This window comes from Cnephaeus nilssonii (genome assembly GCF_951640355.1).
Source record: "Cnephaeus nilssonii genome assembly, chromosome: 14".
Lineage (NCBI taxonomy): Eukaryota > Metazoa > Chordata > Mammalia > Chiroptera > Vespertilionidae > Cnephaeus > Cnephaeus nilssonii.
This window is the reverse complement of record NC_137085.1, coordinates 60,504,394-60,522,652: the sequence shown is the minus strand read 5'-3', so window position 1 is coordinate 60,522,652 and position 18,259 is coordinate 60,504,394. Positions and strand designations below refer to the sequence as shown.

Here is an 18,259-nt window from a genome sequence, read left to right as displayed (position 1 = left end):
TTAGAAATTTTGGGGAAACCATCCCATGCGTGATGGTGACCATCGCCAATCGCTGTGACATTTTCTGGCACAAAGAGTGGCCAACCCCTTCCAGGCTTTGGGTGTCTCTTATAATCATTTCTCGCTGAGAAGGTTCCGGTAACCACAAGCAATATGGCAAATAGCTGGTTTCTGTCAACAGCCTCTCTGCCAGGATTCATGGCTTCGGGGCATTACTTGGATTGGGTAATTTCAGGTTTTATTTCCATAGGCTTGTTTGTTTCCTCTTTTGAAAGCTTTTCTTGCTTTGTTATTATTTTATATATAAGTTTTAAATAGCAATTATTGATCATCTTTATGTCATAACGCTGCTGACTGTTCCAAGTTCAAAGAAGGAACCTGAGACCACAGAATGGTTTTATTAGTAGAAGCTTCGTCTCCTATAATGTTTCAGAACTTCCTTTTTCTCTTCCGGGCTTTTCTTTTCTTTTTTTTTCTTTTTTTAATTGATTAAGGTATTACATATGTGTCCTTATCCCCCCATTGACTCCCCCACCCCCACTCATGCCCTCACCCCCTGGTGTCTGTGTCCATTGGTTAGGCTTATATGCATGCATACAAGTCCTTTGGTTGATCTCTCCCCCTTCCCTCCTCCCTCTCCTACCTTCCCTCTGAGGTTTGAGCATCTGATGATGCTCTGTCTTCCGGACTTTTCGGTAGATGACCTGAGGACTCCTTGGGAGTTTCTTCTACAAGAAGCCCCCTGTTTAGACTGAAGTCAGGAAAGGATCCTGCATCCATGCTTCCTGGGCAACCTCCAGCACAGCCCCCAGCCCACCTCCTCCGTCTTTGAATTCTTTATCTTTCTCTCCTTTTTCTTTCCTTTCTTGTTCCCTTTTTACCTCCCCCTTTTCCTAGGCCTCAGGCTTTCTTTGGTTTCCATTTTTTCTTCCCAGAGTTTTCCCTTGGAGATGAAATAGAAACAACTAAATTCAGAAAACTTTTCAGCATGGTGAACCGAATGCCAGCCTTCAGCCTCCAACATCATGCCCATCAGCAAATCCATCCTCCTCATGCCTCACGAAGCCCCAGCCACGGGCGGGCCTCTTCCCCACGCAGTGTTGCCCTCCTGCTTCCTGTGACTGCTCTTCTGGAGCACATTCACTGCCGAGCCTCAGGTGCTTCCACCCTAGAGGCTGCCTCTGTGGTAGCAAGGCCTCGAGGATTGTGACTAGTGGAGCGTGTGAGCAGAAAGGGCTCTGTCCTGTGTCACTTTCACCACTGGAAGCAACCGATCTCACTCTCCTTTACAGCGTCGGCCACTCCCAACCAATCACACAAGTCCCCACTATGACCACACCCCATGATTTCCTCCCACAGTGGGGGGAGGGGTGGATGCCAACCTGCCATGCCCCATCCTGGGAGACTCTCAAAGAGAAACACTTTGGGTTGGGTTTGGTTAGATGTTGGTATACCTGGAAAAGTAGAATGAGGTCCCCTGTTAATACGCTGCTAAAGAACCCAACCACCAAACCAGAGAGCAATAATCAGTTTAAAATAAGGTTCCTTTGTACCTTGAATGTTCAGGGGGGAGAGGGGGGAGGACAGCAAAGGGAAATCAAGGTTTAGAGAAGAAAGAAAAATGTATTATGGTTCACTAATCTCTACACTTTTGCATGCTTTTTTTTTTCTCTGCTTGTTGCATGCACTTACCCATTAATTATGTCAGTAATGGAAAAGAAATGAAGCATTGTGCTTGTGGTACAGCTGTTTAAAATGATTACTTTGAGACTGGTATGTTTTCCAGCACCTTTCTCTATGCATCTCATCACCAGCAGACATCACTTGCTGTGCTCAGTTGGTCATTCCTCGCCCCAAACCCCCCCCCCCCCCAGATGGAATCAGTTGCCTCCCTGATGCTTTAACTGAAGCTGACTCAGCTAATTTGGAAAGCTCCGATGCTTGCTCCCAACTTGTTCAGATCCCGCAGTGTTCATTATGATACATATCTGAAAACCAAATTCAAAATCCAAGGATCCCTGGGCATGACTTCCCATTGTCAACGCCATTTCTGGGATGAGCATTTAATCCCAGAGATGTGGCTGTGCCCCCAGAGCCACTCTGTGTCTTTGGAGTTGTTTTGGATCTCGCAGCGGGGGGTGGGGGTGGGGGGAGTTTGGGGAGGATCGGTGCTTTGGAAGCAATTGGGAGGGAGAGAAGAGATCCAAGTGAAACCTTTCGTCTGTGGTCTGGCAGCTTGAGATTCTCAAATAGAGAAGTGAGCTGAAGCATCCACACAGGTAAGAAAGCGCCCTTCCCGCAGGCCACGGGCATTGGGGTTGGACAGGAAGGCGAGGGCGCTGCTACAATGCGGCGTACCTGAAGAAGCCGCGGGCCTGCTTTGCCACTGCTTCGCCATCTGCCACAGGCCTCTCTTCATTTTCCTCCTCATCCTCTTTCCTTCCCACCACTTTCTCTTGCTTCAGGGAGGTTCAGAGAAAAGGCTTCCATTCTCCACAAGATTGCCAAGAAGAAGTGCCAGGTGGATGAGAACGAGAGGCAGAATGGGGCTGCCAATCACGTGGGTGAGTGCAGGGAGACTTGGTCCAGTGCCCTTCCAGGAGTGCGTGGAGGGGAGCGGAGAGCAGGACCCAGTGCGCCCCTGACTCCGCACCGACGCGGACGCCTGCAGCTCAGCCCTGTCCTGAGCGTCGGGCGGGCGAAGTCCAGGGCCCCTGGTGGGTACAGGCCATGGGTAGACACTCTGTCTCCTGCCCTAGGGGGACTCCAAGAAGAAGAAAAGGAGTCTATGAGGAACCTGAAATAAAGCCAGCTCCTAAACCAGGCATCTCTCTTGAAGACTAGAAAATCACTTCACTTTAGGGACGCCACATACAGAGGACACACACACACACACACACACACACATCATTGGCTATTTAACAAGAAGTGAGAGAGCACCTCTTCTGAAATTCTTGCCTGGTAACCAAATTTTATACGTATGACATCGCATACAGCACACCCACTGGATTGCCAGCTGGTTTACTTGGTGACTCCTAACCGAGTGGCAGGGTCCCTGCCAGGTGCCTCAGCCACCCCTTTCTTGGGAATTCAGCAATACCACTAGCCCAGGTCTTTTCTGCTGACTTTTTCTGAGCTCCTGTGTGGCTAGATCAGGACATTCAGGCATCTTATCTTAACTTGGAACATGTTCCTCCTCTCCTTTCTGTAACTGTAATAGAGCTCTCCAATTCTAAATTCAAACTAAATTTAACCTAATCTGGATCTCTGCTATAAATGATGCCATTGCCCAAGATACTAAAATTATCTGCAGACAAAATTCAACAGTGTTGCATTCAAAATAATGTGACTCCTTAGAAGAATTTCTGTCTCTCCTGTTACCTGACTTACAGCTCAGGGGAAATCTTTGGCCAAGAAACAGTCAAGATGCTATTGGGTATGAAGAAGAAAAAAAAAGCTGGAAGGACATACACTAAAATATGAATAATAGCTACTTCTTGGGGTTGGGATTATGAACTATACCTTTTTTCCCCCTCTGCTTGTTTATGCTTCTGTGAACTTGGACTAATTGTTTGGAATTAACCTATCTTGCTTTTGTATTCTAAAAATGCAAAGCCACGACACAAAAGTCTAATTGCATAGGCTGAGTTTTGCTTCTGATATTTAAGTTCGATTATACAAGCTATTTTCCTGCACCACTTGTTGATTTTTGTGGAATGAGGCAGCTTGCAGTACAAGACTTAGATGCCTGGGTTCAGTCCCAGTCCTTCTCCTAATGACTGGCTGACCTTAGACTTGGGTTTAACCCTTCATGAGAAGGTAGGACACATAACTCCAAGGATGCTTCCTGTGCAGACTGGGTCTCTGAACAACTTTGTAACTAAAAAAATAAATAGTTACAAAGTGTATTCCAAAATTTTTTCGAAGTGAGTCCAAGTTTTTTTCACACGTCCTTTGGTGCTGAGACCCCAGCCTGCCATGTAAAAGCACGGCGTTAGCTAAGACGCTCTGGGTTAGGTATCGTGCCTGAGAGGTTGTTTCTTCTCATCTGTTCATGTCTTTTCTTGGGCATCTTAACTCCATTTTGGTACCCAGCACCCTGCATTGGTAGGGTCAAGTTTGACCATTGCAGGCCTATCCTAAAGTTGTATTACTTCAGCCAATAGACTCCAAAGCAGAGTTTTTCTATTCCGCCATGCTTAGTATTTTTTAGTTTACTAGTAAATAACTGGGCCAAGCTTCTGGGATAAACTGGCGTAGCCACACCCCGCAGATCATCCCACGCATGTCACTGTCACTACCAAAAACATGGGAAGATAAAATAAATTTGAATTTCTGTGGCTTTTCATATATAAATATTTATGCCTCTATATTTCACAAGTAAATACATAAATGAACAAACATTTCCCTATGATTTCCAAAATTTGGCCATTTCAAATCCAACAATTTTTGTGTAACTCTCAAATTATTTTGTGTGCTGTTTTACCAGTGAGAGAAATTGTTGGTTCTTCTGAAGTTGCCAGAAAAACAAGCATTTGATCCTCTGTGAGCAGCCTGCCACTCTCGTGTCTGATACTGATGGGTATTCTGGTTCTCCCGGCGACCCTGACACTGAACCACACAGCTCCGTGGGCTCCCAAAGTCCGAGACTCTACCCAGCACGGCCAGAGGGTCTGGGAAGCTTTTAACCTCCTCCCACTGAAGGCAGGCAGACCTGGCTGGTGCCTGCACTGCTGGCCTGGCGCAGGAGGGCTGGGTCTGCTAGGAAGCCCGGGGAGGAATGGTACAAACCTTCACCGCGTGGTGCAACCCCAGCCTTATCTCCCCCCAGAAACCACCCTCGGTCGTCTCCCTGGGCCAGTAATTTAGGTGTTCTTTCCAGTAAGGTCCTTACCCCATTGACGCCATTTGCTTTCTTTGTGTGTCCCAATCATGTCACAGAAAAAATCGAGCTCCCCAACAGCACCAGCACGGAGGTTGAAATGACGACATCCAGCGATGCTTCAGAGCCCGTGCAAAACGGCAACCTCTCCCACGGCATTGAAGCTGCGGAGGCCCAGGTACGGCTTCTTGTCGTGGCCTTGCTGGGCCGCTGGGGTTTGTTTTGTTTGTGATGTCCCAGTCGAGCAGCACGGAGCCCGCATTCTCCCTGGAGCCCAGCTCCCAGCGGGGAGGACCCAGGCCAGGTCCCATTTGTTCCTGTGTGTGCTTCCCAGCACCAGCCCAGGACCCTCTCCAGGTACTGAATAAATACACATATTCTCTAAACCAGCGTTTCTCGGGGTGAGGTTGGAGGACTCATGCATCAAATCATAAAAATATAGATCTCGCCCTCTCCGGTGTGTCCAGTGGTTAGAGCTTCAGCCCATGTGTCAAATGATCGCGGGATGGATTCTCGGTCCATGGCATGTGCCTGGGTTGCAGGTTCAATCCCCAGCCCCGCTTGGGGAGGCAATCGATGCGTGTCTCTCACATTGATATCTCTCTCTCTCTCTCTCCCTCTCTCTCTCTCTCCCTCTCTCTCTCTCTCCCCCTCTCTCCCTCCCTTCCACTCTCTCTAAAAATCCATGGGAAAAAATATCCTCAGGTGAGGATTAAGAACAACAACAACAAAATGGAGGTCCCTGTACCTGATGAAACAGGACCCCTGAGAAGCAGCATTTTTGAACTTGCTTCCCAGGTGACTCATAATGCATGATAAAGTTTGACAGCTGCTGTGGTCTGATCCTTTCTCTGTCTTTAAGGTCAGGATTACGTAACAGAGAAACCACAGGTACCACACCTCAGTGAGCCCTGTTTGGGCTCCTGCAGCTGAAAGTAATCAGTATTGTGTGCCCCGAACTATCATTCGGCGGTTCAGCCAGGGGACAGCTATTTGGCCTTGTGGGTATACCCTGTGCCACAGATTTGGTGCTGGGCACTTTATATGTGTTCTCACCTTTAAAGCCCACAGCCGAACCCTAGCCCTAGTTTGGCTCAATGGATAGAGCGTCGGCCTGTGGACTGAAAGGTCCCAGGCTCAAATCTGGTCAAGGGCACATGCCCAGGTTGCAGGCTTGATCCCCAGTGGGGGGCATGCAGGAGGCAGCCAATCCGTGATTCTCTGTCATCATTGATGTTTCTATCTCTCTCTCCCTTCCTCTCTGAAATCAGTAAAAATATATTTTTTTAAATATATTTTATTGATTTTTTACAGAGAGGAAGAGAGAGGGACAGAGAGTTAGAAACATCGATGAGAGAGAAACATCGATTAGCTGCCTCTTGCACACCCCCCACTGGGGATGTGCCCGCAACCAAGGTACATGCCCCTGACCGGAATCGAACCTGGGACCCTTGAGTCCACAGGCCGACGCTCTATCCACTGAGCCAAACCAGTCTCGGCAAAAATATATTTTAAAAAATAAAAATAAAAGCCCACAGCCGAAGCTAAAGTCATTTAGCATCTCCATGTTAGATGTATTTGAGAAAGCTAAAGCTTCGCAGGATGAAGTAGTTACCCAGGATTACCTAGCTTGTAGGTGGCAGAGCTGAGATCTGATCTCAGGACTGTCCAAATATAGCACCTGCACTGCTTCCACCACGCAGCTCTGCCTCTGTACCGCAGTGGCTCAAAAAAAAACAGGCAGAAAGAAAAAGTAGGTGGTACCTGTTAGATCTCTGGATCTCATCCTGATCAAGTGAATCGGAATTTCTAAGACATGGAGTCCCAAGCTCACATTTTAATCAGGCACCTAGGTGGGTGTTTCTCAAACTTTAATATGGTTATGCATTTCCTGGGGGATGGTGTTAAAATTCAAATCTGCAGTTCTAAGGAGCTCCCCGCGATTCTGATGTTGCTGGCCCAAGAACCACACTGTGAGTAGCACTACCCTAACATCTGAGACCCACTTCTCTAGACAGAACTTTCCCAGTGAGCTAAAAAGTTGACCGTGCCCTCGGAGGAGCCCGGCTGTGGTGATGAAGCCTAGCACGCTCTTCCCCTGCATCCCAGGATACACTGCGGCAGAGGGGCCTGCACTTAGGGAACATGCTAATGCAAGGAAGGTCTCTTTGCATAAAGGAGAGTAAAGATGTGGAGCATATGTCATATACCTACTGGTCATTTGTATGTCTTCTATTTAAGATACCTATTTACGTCCTTTGTCTATTTTTTAACCAGGATTTATGTTTAATTTTTTCTACTGAGTTGTAAGGGTTCCTTATATATTTTGGATATTAACCCCTTAAAAATATACATCTTGCAAACATTTTCTCCCATTCCATAGGTTGCCTTTTTATTTGGGTAATTGTCTCCTTTGCTCTGCGTTTCACAATATATACTTAAATCTTCACATCGTACATGTTACATATATAGGATTTATTTGTCGGTGATGCCTCATGAAGCTGGGAAAATCAATAACTAAAGGAAAGGATAAGGAAGCAGCAGCTCTTTCTGCCCTTGTCTCCCTCTGCCTCTGGGCTCTCACCCTCCTGCCCAGAGCCCTGTGGTCCCTCCGCATTAGCTCAGGGGTGAGCTGGCAGAGCGGCTTATGTCCACATGGATAAGCAGCATGTGGCAGCAGGAGCAAGGCCCCAAGGACATCTGGTTGCCCTTGGTGACGGCACAGTCACAGGTGTGTGGAGGGCAGCCTGGTCGCTGTGCCTCTCCATCTGGCTGGCAGAGGGACATCTGTGCCCCCCACAAGGGAGCACCTTGCAACAGGGAAGTGAGAGAGTCCCAGCTGATCCCTCTCTGAGCAAAGCTACGGTCCCCAGGTCTCACACAGGGAAACAAGACAGATCTGTTTCCCCTGACATGCTGAGAGCTCAAGGACAAAGAGCCACTGCCAACTAGCTGCCGAGTGACCTGGTAGTGAATTCCAGATCCACCAGGACAAGTTACCTAACCTCACGTTAGTCCTCATCTGCAAAGTACAGATAATACTAGTACCTGCCTCGTTAGGGTTATTAGGAGAGTTACAGAGCTAAGTGCTTCTGTTTATATTATATGTTCACACTTACCATATAAATCTATATATATAAAAGGCTAATATGCTAAGTGTTCATCCAACCGGTCGCTATGATGCGCACTAACCATCAGGGGGCAGGCACTCTAACACAGGAGCTGCCGAGCTGCAATGACTTGGCAGCAGTGGTTCTCAGGTGATGCACCCCAAAACCAGAGAGGAGGGAGCCCGATTCCTCGCGGGGCTGCGAGATTCCACCTTCTGCCGTGGGTTATGTTGTTACTGGGGCACTGTCAGCCCCGAATCTGGTTTACTGCACACTTGTGTTTGTGTTCCACAACCTGTACAACAGCAACTTTGCAGAGGGCCCTCTCGCACTCCGGGACCCCTCAGGGAATGTCGGAGAGCCAGTTTTGGCCCGATCCCCACAGGCCAGGCTGAGGGACCCCACCTGCCAGAGGGACCCTGCTCACTCCACAGACCCCCTTTGAACCACAGTGCCATCCCAGGTGTGGCTGGCCAGGAGGGACCGTGGGAGGTTGGCTCCAGGGCATGTCTGGCCCATCTTGTCCAATCCTGCCCTGCTGGCCACCTTCTAATTAATTTTCTTTCAGTGTGCATGAATCCATGTACCAGGTCACTAGTATATATATAAAATGCTTGGGATAATCAGGGTGTAAAAGTAAATAAGTAAACATTTGTGGTAGGTAAATCATTATGGCCCAGTGTCCGTACAAATGCTCTGGGAGGAAAGTATAAAAGCTTCCTAGAAGAGGTAACATTTGAGCTGGGTATTGATGGGTGAGTAGGAGTTTGTCTCTCAGAGAAGGAGGAGATGACCAAGAGGACAATATGTGCAAAGGTGTAAAACTTTAAGAGGGTAATTCATGGTTAGCGATTGGTGAGAAGGTCAACGGAACTATAAGGTGAAGAGTGAGGAGAGATCCACCAGGAAAGGTGCACTGGGCTGAAATTCTTCCGCTGTTTAATCAAAAAGTTTGTAGTGTCAGGGATGTGCGAGGCACTGGAGATGCTCACCTGCTCTAGCAGAGCGGAGAGACTGCGACGACAAACCAAGATATAATTCTAGGTGGCCATAGGCCATGAAGAAAGTAGAGCATGATGATGCAAGAGAGGACAGCGGAGCGGCCCTTTCGGTTGGGAGATGAAGGAAGGCCACACCAAGGAGGTGGTGTTTGAACCGGGGCTGCACTCCAAGGAGTCAGCCAAGCGAACAGCACCCACAGAGGCAGAAATGAGCTTGGCTTGTTTGCAGAACAGAAAAGTCAGCGTGGCAGCTATATACAGGCGGAGGGAGTGAGGCGCGTGGCAATGAGCTTGGACAAGAGGGCCACGCGGAACTGGCCCACCTTGTAGACGATGATAAGGAAGGTCACTTCCATATAGGGCAGCAACAAGCCATTGGAGGTTCCCAGATGTGATCTGCGTGGGAAAAGACCCCTGGGGCTGTGGAGTGGGATTGGATTTGGGGGCAAGAGGTTTTGTAACAAGAGTAGAGCAAAGAAGGCGCTGCAGGAGTTGAGCTGATGATGGCGCAGACCAGTGCAGTAGTAAGAAGTGCATGGAGCCCTAACCGGTTTGGCTCAGTGGATAGAGCGTCAGCCTGCGGACTCAGGGGTCCCAGGTTCGATTCCGGTCAAGGGCATGTACCTTGGTTGCGGGCACATCCCCAGTGGGGAGTGTGCAGGAGGCAGCTGATCGATGTTTATGTTTCTAACTCTCTATCCCTCTCCCTTCCTCTCTGTAAAAAATCGATAAAATATATTTTTTAAAAAAAGAAGTGCCTGGATTGGGAAGGCCCTGTAGGCACCACCAGGCAGTCTGAACTCCCCCTGTTGGAAGAGGTGGGCAGTGGCAGCATGAGGTTTGTAGGGTGGGAAGCTAGCTCTTTCAGAATGGTTAGGAGGCCAGCGTGGGAGAAGGCTAGATACAGGGCAGCCAGGGAAAAGCCCGTGGGTTTAAGGATCAGCAAACTATGGTCCGTGGCCAAATGTGGCCTGTACAAGCCATGAGATAAGAATGTTTTTACATCTTTAAATGTTTTTCTTTAAAAGAAAAAAAAAAGCAGCAGCATATATGACAGAGACCATATGGATTACAAGGCCTAAAATATTTACTATCTGGACCTTTACAGAAAAAGTTTGCCCACCCCTAGTTTAGACCATCTGCAGTCTTTAAAAAAAAAAAAAGGAAAAAAAGGCTGAAGATGCTCTTCATGTACTGATGGAATTATCTTCAATATAGGCTGTTAAGTGAAAAAGGCAGCATGCCAAATTGCATGCAGCATACTCTATTTGTGTGAGAGGGAGATGACATAAGCACTTGCTTGGGATGCTGCTAACGAAACTGGGCATGCTGACCACCTTCACAACAGGGGCCTGGTGATGAGGGACTGGTGTGGGAGGGAGTCTGTTCAGTATGCAGCCTCTGTAGCTTTTGAGTTTTGAACCACTTACCTGTATTACCTATTCCCCAAAAATGTGACAACAGAAACAACAGTGGGCTAAATTAAAAGAGCAATAGGCTTTAGTGGTTTAAGAGCAGAGACTCTGGGGACAGACTACATGAACTCAAAGTCCAGATCTGCTGCTTACCAGCTGTGTGACTCTGGAGACATTACTGAACCTCTCTGTTCTCCACGTCCCCTTTCTGTGAAACAGGAATGAAAAACAGCACCTACTTCATATCATCGTTGTGAGAATGAAATGCTCTTAACAGTTCTTGGCACACAGTAAGCGTTGGATAGGCATTGGCTATTATTAGAAGCACTTAGGAAAACGTTTTTTAAATGGCTACGGAGGCCCATGTGACAATGGCTATGGCATGGATGGCAGTGGCTAGATTTAGGTCTGTTTCTGAGGCCGGACTGAGAAGATTTGATAATAAATCAGTCATAGAGCATGAACAAGAAAAGGAGGTTGTAGATGATGCTGAGGTTCCTGAGCTGGAAGAGTGGGTGACAGGGTAAATTAGGGCTACGACTCCAGGGTTAGAAAAAGCCTGTGATGTTGGAGTGCTCAGGCCACAGTTTCACAGAAATGACTCAGGGCATTCCTGTTGTGTAGTTTTCTTTCTTTCCCAGCTGTGTTTTTATCAAAATGCGTGAATAATAAGGTGTACATCGTCTTTATTAATGGGTGTGATGAGCCCATGCACCATGTGCTCATTGCTGGGATTCTCCTGAGAGTCTAGTTCCATGTAATTAACGTGCTGTTTTAAAAACCCTATTTACAAGTGAACTAATTTTACATTGACACCTCATCCCATCCCTGAGAGCTTTCTTCCGTACAGACTTTCTGCCGGCAGCGAAGAGCATTTTAAAATATCCTCTCCCAGGGAAGCCCCTTTGCAGGAGGTTTTTGCTTCATCTGTATCTTCTGTGGAATCAAGAAAATAATGCAATTTCTTAAACGGCTTATTACTCATTATCTATTCCCATTGACTGCTGGCTCAGTATTATTGATTCTAACGTAGAGGGAGCTGATTTGAGCTGCTACTGAGAACTGACCAACCTTCAAATTTTCAGTGTTGAGAGTTTATCCAGGTTTGAAAGGCAGTTCAAAGGAATACTCTCTCCCACCCAAGAACCCAGCATTTTCTTACATTTCAATTCTGCCCGTCTAACCAGGAACCAGGTGATGGCACGTGGCTGGCTTGCTGCATGAGGCTGCCTGCCCTGCTGGGTCTCGGCCCCGGTGCCGTGTCACTGTCCTTCATGCCGCGTCACGGTCCTCCATGCAGCATCACGGTCCTCGATGCCGCCCCCTCCAGCCCTTTGAGCACACACTCACAGGGAGAGGGTAGAAGGGGAAATGCCTTGCAAATTTCGTAGATTCTGAAATCTGAAAATCTAACTTGTTTTTTTACTGTGTCCTACATTTTCCTGTATTGTGAGATGGCCTTTTATATGTTGCAGCTTTTATTTCATCTAGTCTCCAAAATGTCTCCCTGTCCTCAGGGAGATCAGAATTGTCCTGACCTTGCTTAGAGTTGCTCAGATGCACCAGTGGGCAAACGGATTTATACAAGAAAAGCATATTCCTAGGAAAAAGAGAAAAGTAGATATGTGCATGTATACAAACATAGATAGATAGATAGATAGATAGATAGATAGATAGATAGATAGATGATAGATAGGTGAATAGATAGATAGATACAGAGATATGTGTAAAATGCAGGCTGTTTCTTATTTCCTTACTTTACAACTTAAATAGTACCTTACCATGTTCAGCGCTTCCTGTGTCCTGTCGGGAACGCATCCCTGGCTTATTTCTCCTCAGTCCAGCATTGGTCTTCATGCGACCTCCATGGAGTGTTTGCCATGAAGCCTCAGAGCGCTGGTCAAATGGTGGATGGAACGCTAGTGACTGAGTAAAGGATGAGCAGGGAAAGACGATGGGAGGGATTGTGATTTTAGATTTCTCTAAAAAATGAGTAAAGAGACCTCTCTTCTGTTCAATTTGGATCGCTGGGGGTAGTAAAAAAGCATCCTTAGCAAGGACTGGATTGTTGTTGTTTAAAGTTACAGACTTCATAATCAGCATTGGTCAAAACCGTCAGCTCTGATGGGGATTTCCCTGATTGTCTAAGCAGGTGGTACCTACAATCCATATGATTCTTCCTTTCTAAAATAGCACTCTTTGTTAGGAAATGTTTGCGATACTACCAGAGGTGAGGTTTAACAGAGAGACTGTGAACCTCAAACCCTCCTATTATTCAAAGAGCAAGTATCTGTTCTAACTGATCAATGTGTAATAACCAGGTCCACCATTTTGAAAGTTTAAAAACAGCCAAGGACCACATATCCCAATCTCTTGAAACATAAGAGATTCTGGCCCCTAAGGGATGGAGGCTCTGGTGGAAGTGGGGCTGTGTCTGTGTATCTGACACTACCAGGGCCCAGGGGCAGTGTGGGGGGAGAGGCCAGGCCTAACAGTGAAAGAAAAGAATATCCAAAGATTCTCCATCGCTCTTAATTTTCCAAGGCCGAGGCCATGTTAGATCTATTATTGCCTTTGAAAAGAAACTCATTAGTATCAGAGAAAACCCAACACTAACGATAAAATAAACAAAAACAGAGATTCCTGCCAAACCATAGCACATGCATTCCATTTTGGGGGGAGATAACACTCAAAAGGCCTTGTGAACATATTTAAAAATAAATAGCTATGGTCCGACTCGAGTTTCTGCCTAAATTTGAATATTGACAAAGAATTATATCTTCACTAAGAATCTTACTGTTAATTATACCATTTGTCATTGTGCTTTCTGAACGTTTGAAAAATGTCTATTAATCATTCATCTAAGATACATTAAGGGCTGACTGACTATTAATAAAAAGGGGGGAAAAAACCTCCATTACCACCCTGAGAAAAATACTGACATTAATTCTACTGTTCCTGTGAGTAATTCTAATCCAATTGATAATAAAATGATGAGAATGATTTTTGAATTATTTTTTATGGTCCTCCCGTTGCTTTTATGTTGGCTGATCATTTATGATTTGTATCAGCAGGATTTACGAAGCCCATGAAAACTATGAGAAAACCAATTTACAACAGCAATACAGAAAGAAATCTATCTTGTCAGTAGGTTGCACCTCAGAATTATTTGGGAAAAATGCAAAGTGAAGGAAAGCAATTGCATTTCACCAGACTCTCCAAATGCCAGTTTACATTATAATAAATGGTTTTGGGGCTTCTGGGAAAACTGAAGTCCAGACAGCTTCATCACTCACAGCAGAATATTTCAAGACCTTGATTTCCATTCAAAGTCACGTAGAAGCAAATTAAGTTTTTTCAGGTTGCCAATACTTAGTGAAACCTTATCATTTTGTGTTTAATATGCTAAATTCTTGATGTTAGATTTTTTTTTCCATCTGTATGTAAAACGAACCATAGGATAGTAACAGAAGAGGAGTGAATTATTTCTTACGACGAGGCGAGCAGAAATGTGTCACTTTTTTTTTTTTAATTCTGTTTGCTGCTTAAATGTTAGCCCTGTTGGTTTAGCTTGTCCACACGGAAGGCAAGACAAATGTCTCGGATGGTGCTCCCTTCCAAAAAGAGATGCATTTTGTACTTATCTCTTAGAAAAACGTAAGTGACAGAAACATAGGAGATAAGAATAGAGTGCAGAGAATGAGGGATATTAGTAAAAAATACAAATGCAAAGACGTTGAGAAACTAAGAAAACAAACGAAGAGATTTTTCTTAAGACTCAATAAAGAATGAGTGGGTTGAAAGGCATTTAAAAATAAATTCCAGCAAGAAAGAAAATCCAATGATCTATTTCAAAGTCAAAAAGTTTATTCAAAAATGAGATCTTTAAAAGAGATAAATACGGTATTTTGTTATGGTGGCCAAGCAGACGAATACACTGACCATATGGATTTTTCTCTTTTTAGCTGATTTCCTTTGTATGAAAGCACTGGTGTCGCTTAAGGTTACAAAGTGGAAAGCACTCTGGAACGTGTCTTGGGAGGCACTTTCCACTTGCCAAATAGTTGTCCATTTCAGAGCCTCTCACTCTATCAAAGTGTGACTGTGCATTTCTGGTGATTTTACCTTTGAGAGTTCCCGCTCTGCCGTTGCTTTTCACTCTGCACAAAACACAGAATCAAGGTGTCACAATATTTTGAGTCTCACCATCTGTTTGGGAGCTTTGTTTCTGATAGAAAGTCTACTTACAGCCTACCTCCAGAAATAAAATAGCATTTTCTCCGTAGGGCTGCGAAATTTTCCCTTTCATGTTATTTATTCATCTGACCTAGGAAGAAAATAAATTAGATTGTTGATATCACTACAGTCAGTGGATGCTCCGTAAATGTTGTATGACTGGTTAGATGAAGGAACAAAATTATTACAGTTTCCACGTTCACATCAAATAATTGAATTATAGGATGGTATTGCTGGAAGTATCATAATTCACTTAGTCAAACCACTTTCTCATGGGAAATTATTTCTCTGAATATTTATTAAACCTAATAACAATAACCAACCTTTATTGAGTGTTTACTGTGTGCCGAACGGTGCTCTAAGTGCTCTTTATGGATTATCTCAGATAATTTTGTCAGAGCGATAATGTTGTAAAAGAACAATCTGGAACAGAAGTGGGTGTGTGTCTGTAAATCCTTCCCCAGCAGTCCCCTCATTAGGTCAGGCACTGTCAGGGTATCTTCTCTCCCTGGGAACCTCCCACACACGCGCTAGACCAGCATATAGACCGTTTCACCAGTTCCCCAGGAAACCTAATTGGAAAAGTAAAACACACCACCTCTGTCAAAGACAGTATTCTTTATGCTTCCATAACGAAAGAGAACAGAGGTAGGAGGAGAAGCGGAGAGTCCTTGTTGAAAGACGATGCTGTTTTGTGGTGCATCTTCTTCGGCTGAGGTTCTGTTGGCCTTTGAACACTGAATGCCGGCGACTGGAAATAACGCACCTTCTATTCCAGTTCTCGCTAACGTTAGCCTCTGGAAAGTTTATTGTTGGAAAGGGTGTGATCCATCTCCTACAGTGTCCCCTTGAGGTTCATCTGAGAGGTAGCTGGTGCAGGATTACCCGCAGTTATGGGAGTCCAGAGAGACATCAAGCAATGCAATACCCATAACATGTCCCAGCCTCATTTTGGCCATTGGTATACTCAGCTGTCACCTCTTTCTTCATCAAGCCAGGGCTAAATTCCTGCATTTTTTTTCTTGGACAGCGATGCTACAGAACAAGACTTTCTTCTTTTTCTATATTTGAAGACATTCGTTGATATCTTAGCACTCACACTTCATTTTTTTTTTAATTTGTACCATAGAGATATCACCCAAGGAGAAAGAAGAGGAAAGAGAACATCACAATGCCCCCTCCTATCCACACACCCCGAAATCTGCTTTCTGTTTCCCCTTCAAAGCTGCCCGGGGTGTTCTAACAAAAATGCCATAGACTGCAGAGCTTATAAACAACAGAGGTTTATTTCTCCCAAGAGAGATCCGCGAGCATGTGTCAGGTGACGGCCGGCTTCCTGGTTCAAAACGGCAGTATTTTCACTGTGCCCTCACTTGGCAGAAGGGCCAGCTAAGAACCAGATGTTTCCATCCGCGTTTTTATGAAATGTGCACCACTCAAACCACCAGAATTAGCCTAGGCTCAAGAAAATGATGTCAATTAACTGCTTCGTATTTGCTCTAGCTAGCATTTTTTGTTTAATTGGTCAAATTTATTACCAAATAAAGCTGGGAGGCCTGGTGTGATTGGGCATAAAGCACGTCTATACCTGTTTTTTAGGATTGAGGAATGGAGGCATGGTAGAGCGGGGAAAGAGCCTTGGGCTGAAGGGAGGTCGCTCAGGCCCCGCCTCGCGCTGTGAACTTCCTGTGGCTTGTCACTTCATCTCAGGGTCCTCATCTGTCAAATGAGGGGGTGGCCTCAATGAATCAGGGCTCTTCAACTCTGAAATTCCTGTTCTAAAGGTTCTGCAGAAGTCTGTGGTTGCAGCTTGTCTTTCCTGATCTACCAGAGTCCATACAGTGAATTGAATGACAAGTTCTTGGACACCAGGGTCGTCCCGCATTAAAGCAGTCCAGGGACAAAGAAGTTCTGCCTCACCATGGCCTGGTTTTTAATGACTCCTGGAGCCTAAAGGGCAGTGAGATACACCAAGACCATATATCTACAGACCACACGGGGTACATGTTCTTTGGCTAGTCCAGCATTTCCACTGATTTGCCTAAGGTCACACAGCCAGTTAGTCAGAGAGATGAGACTAATGGCAGGAGGGACGATAACTAACATTTATTGATCCCCTGATGTCTACCAGGCACTGTGCATCCTTCAACTGCCTGAGTTACTACCCCCAGTCTATAGAGATGAATGCCTCACACATAGTCTAGACATTTCACGTGTTTTATTGGTGCCTTTTCAAAAACTTTGTGGAGTGTGACATTATTAATATTCTTGGTGCACCTACCCAACCTCACTTGTTTTGCTCAGCGGATGTGTTTATGGCTCTCTATTCCACTCTTAGCCCCTGGGGCCCTGTGGGTGATTCCCAGCATGCACAAGACTCTGGGAGCTTTGCTGCATTTGGGCATTGGTGTGGGCATCTTTATTGAACAACGTGGAGATATAAAATGATTTTTTTTCTGCAGATATAAATTACAGAAATAGCAACAACAAACATGTTAAGGACCATTCTCTTTAAGTCGAAATAAAAATCACTTAAAACCTTCACCTTCACTTTCACCCAACTTGACCATAGCCCAGTGCTTTAGCGTAAGTGAATTATATTTTTACAGGGCTGTTTAAGTGCTGGCATTTTACTTTATTCAGCATCATGCCAAACTGAAGGGCTTCCCCGTGAGAAGAGGTGGCTCTCCTAAGTGCTGAGGCGTGTGGTCCTTCTGTGGAGGGATAGAGAAGTGAGAACGTCCCTTCCAGCCTGAGTGCAACCCCATCTGAGCTAAGATCTAGGCAGGGCCAGGCTCTCCTCTGAGGTTGCTCCTTGTTGACTGGAGAGGAGCTGTTATTACCAATGAAGAAAGCTGAACTTGAAGATGGCCTATTTTCAGAGGCCTCTGGGTTTTCATTTTCATTCTCTGATGGAAAAGATTGCATTAAAGCGAGCTCACCTTCCCATGGAAATCTTGCACAATGACCTTCACAGACAAGAATAAGTAATTGGGTTGCTTCTAAGAAATGTTTTTCTGGCTGTAAAGGTAACCTCTGGACTGGTGAGTCCAGCTCAGTCCCCTCCCCTGGAGATTATATATTTATTCTGGGTCACACCATCCATGCCAGGCACCAGTAGGAACAGTGTAAGGTGCACCTACAGAAAAGCTGGACAGGCTCATGGTAGCAGGATACAGACAGGCGGGGGCTCCTCCTCCCATTTATAGGTAAATAAAAATTAAAATAAGTTGATTGCTTCAGAGACCTCCCAGTAGATGCTGACTGGCTCCTGGAACTGCTCTCTCCTATCTGTAGATGTTCTGTGGCCAGACCTCCAGATACCAACCTCCAGTATCAATAAGTGAATCCTAGCGGTGGTTGTCCACTTACCGGCAAGTTGTCGCTTAGAATGACGTCGCCTCCTGCTAAAGTTATCCCCAAAATTCCATTACTGAGGCGTTTTAGTTGTAGGTCTGCCCCCCCCCCTTTGTTTCACAGAGATTAGAGGCTGCTTGCCAAGAGACATCTGATGAAAAAGGATAAAAGGAACCGTTTTGAGAGAATTCAGCAAAGGACGTACAAGAAAGGGCAAGCATAAGATGCGAGTGAGGTGAGCATGGATACCACTGCTGT

At 45.6% G+C, this 18,259-nt stretch overlaps 1 protein-coding gene across 2 annotated transcripts in view; it reads left to right on the top strand.

The window, feature by feature from the left end:
• Window positions 1–18,259, top strand: part of SLC24A2 (solute carrier family 24 member 2) — a 231,773-nt gene that overhangs the window by 179,463 nt on the left and 34,051 nt on the right. Inside the window, exons 5-6 of one of the 2 annotated variants that reach the window (XM_079790683.1) lie at window positions 2,466–2,564; window positions 4,942–5,060. In XM_079790683.1, coding sequence (XP_079646809.1) covers window positions 2,466–2,564; window positions 4,942–5,060 — 218 coding nt within the window. The remainder of the gene's footprint in view (window positions 1–2,465; window positions 2,565–4,941; window positions 5,061–18,259) is intronic. The other variant, XM_079790684.1, reaches the window with a different exon arrangement.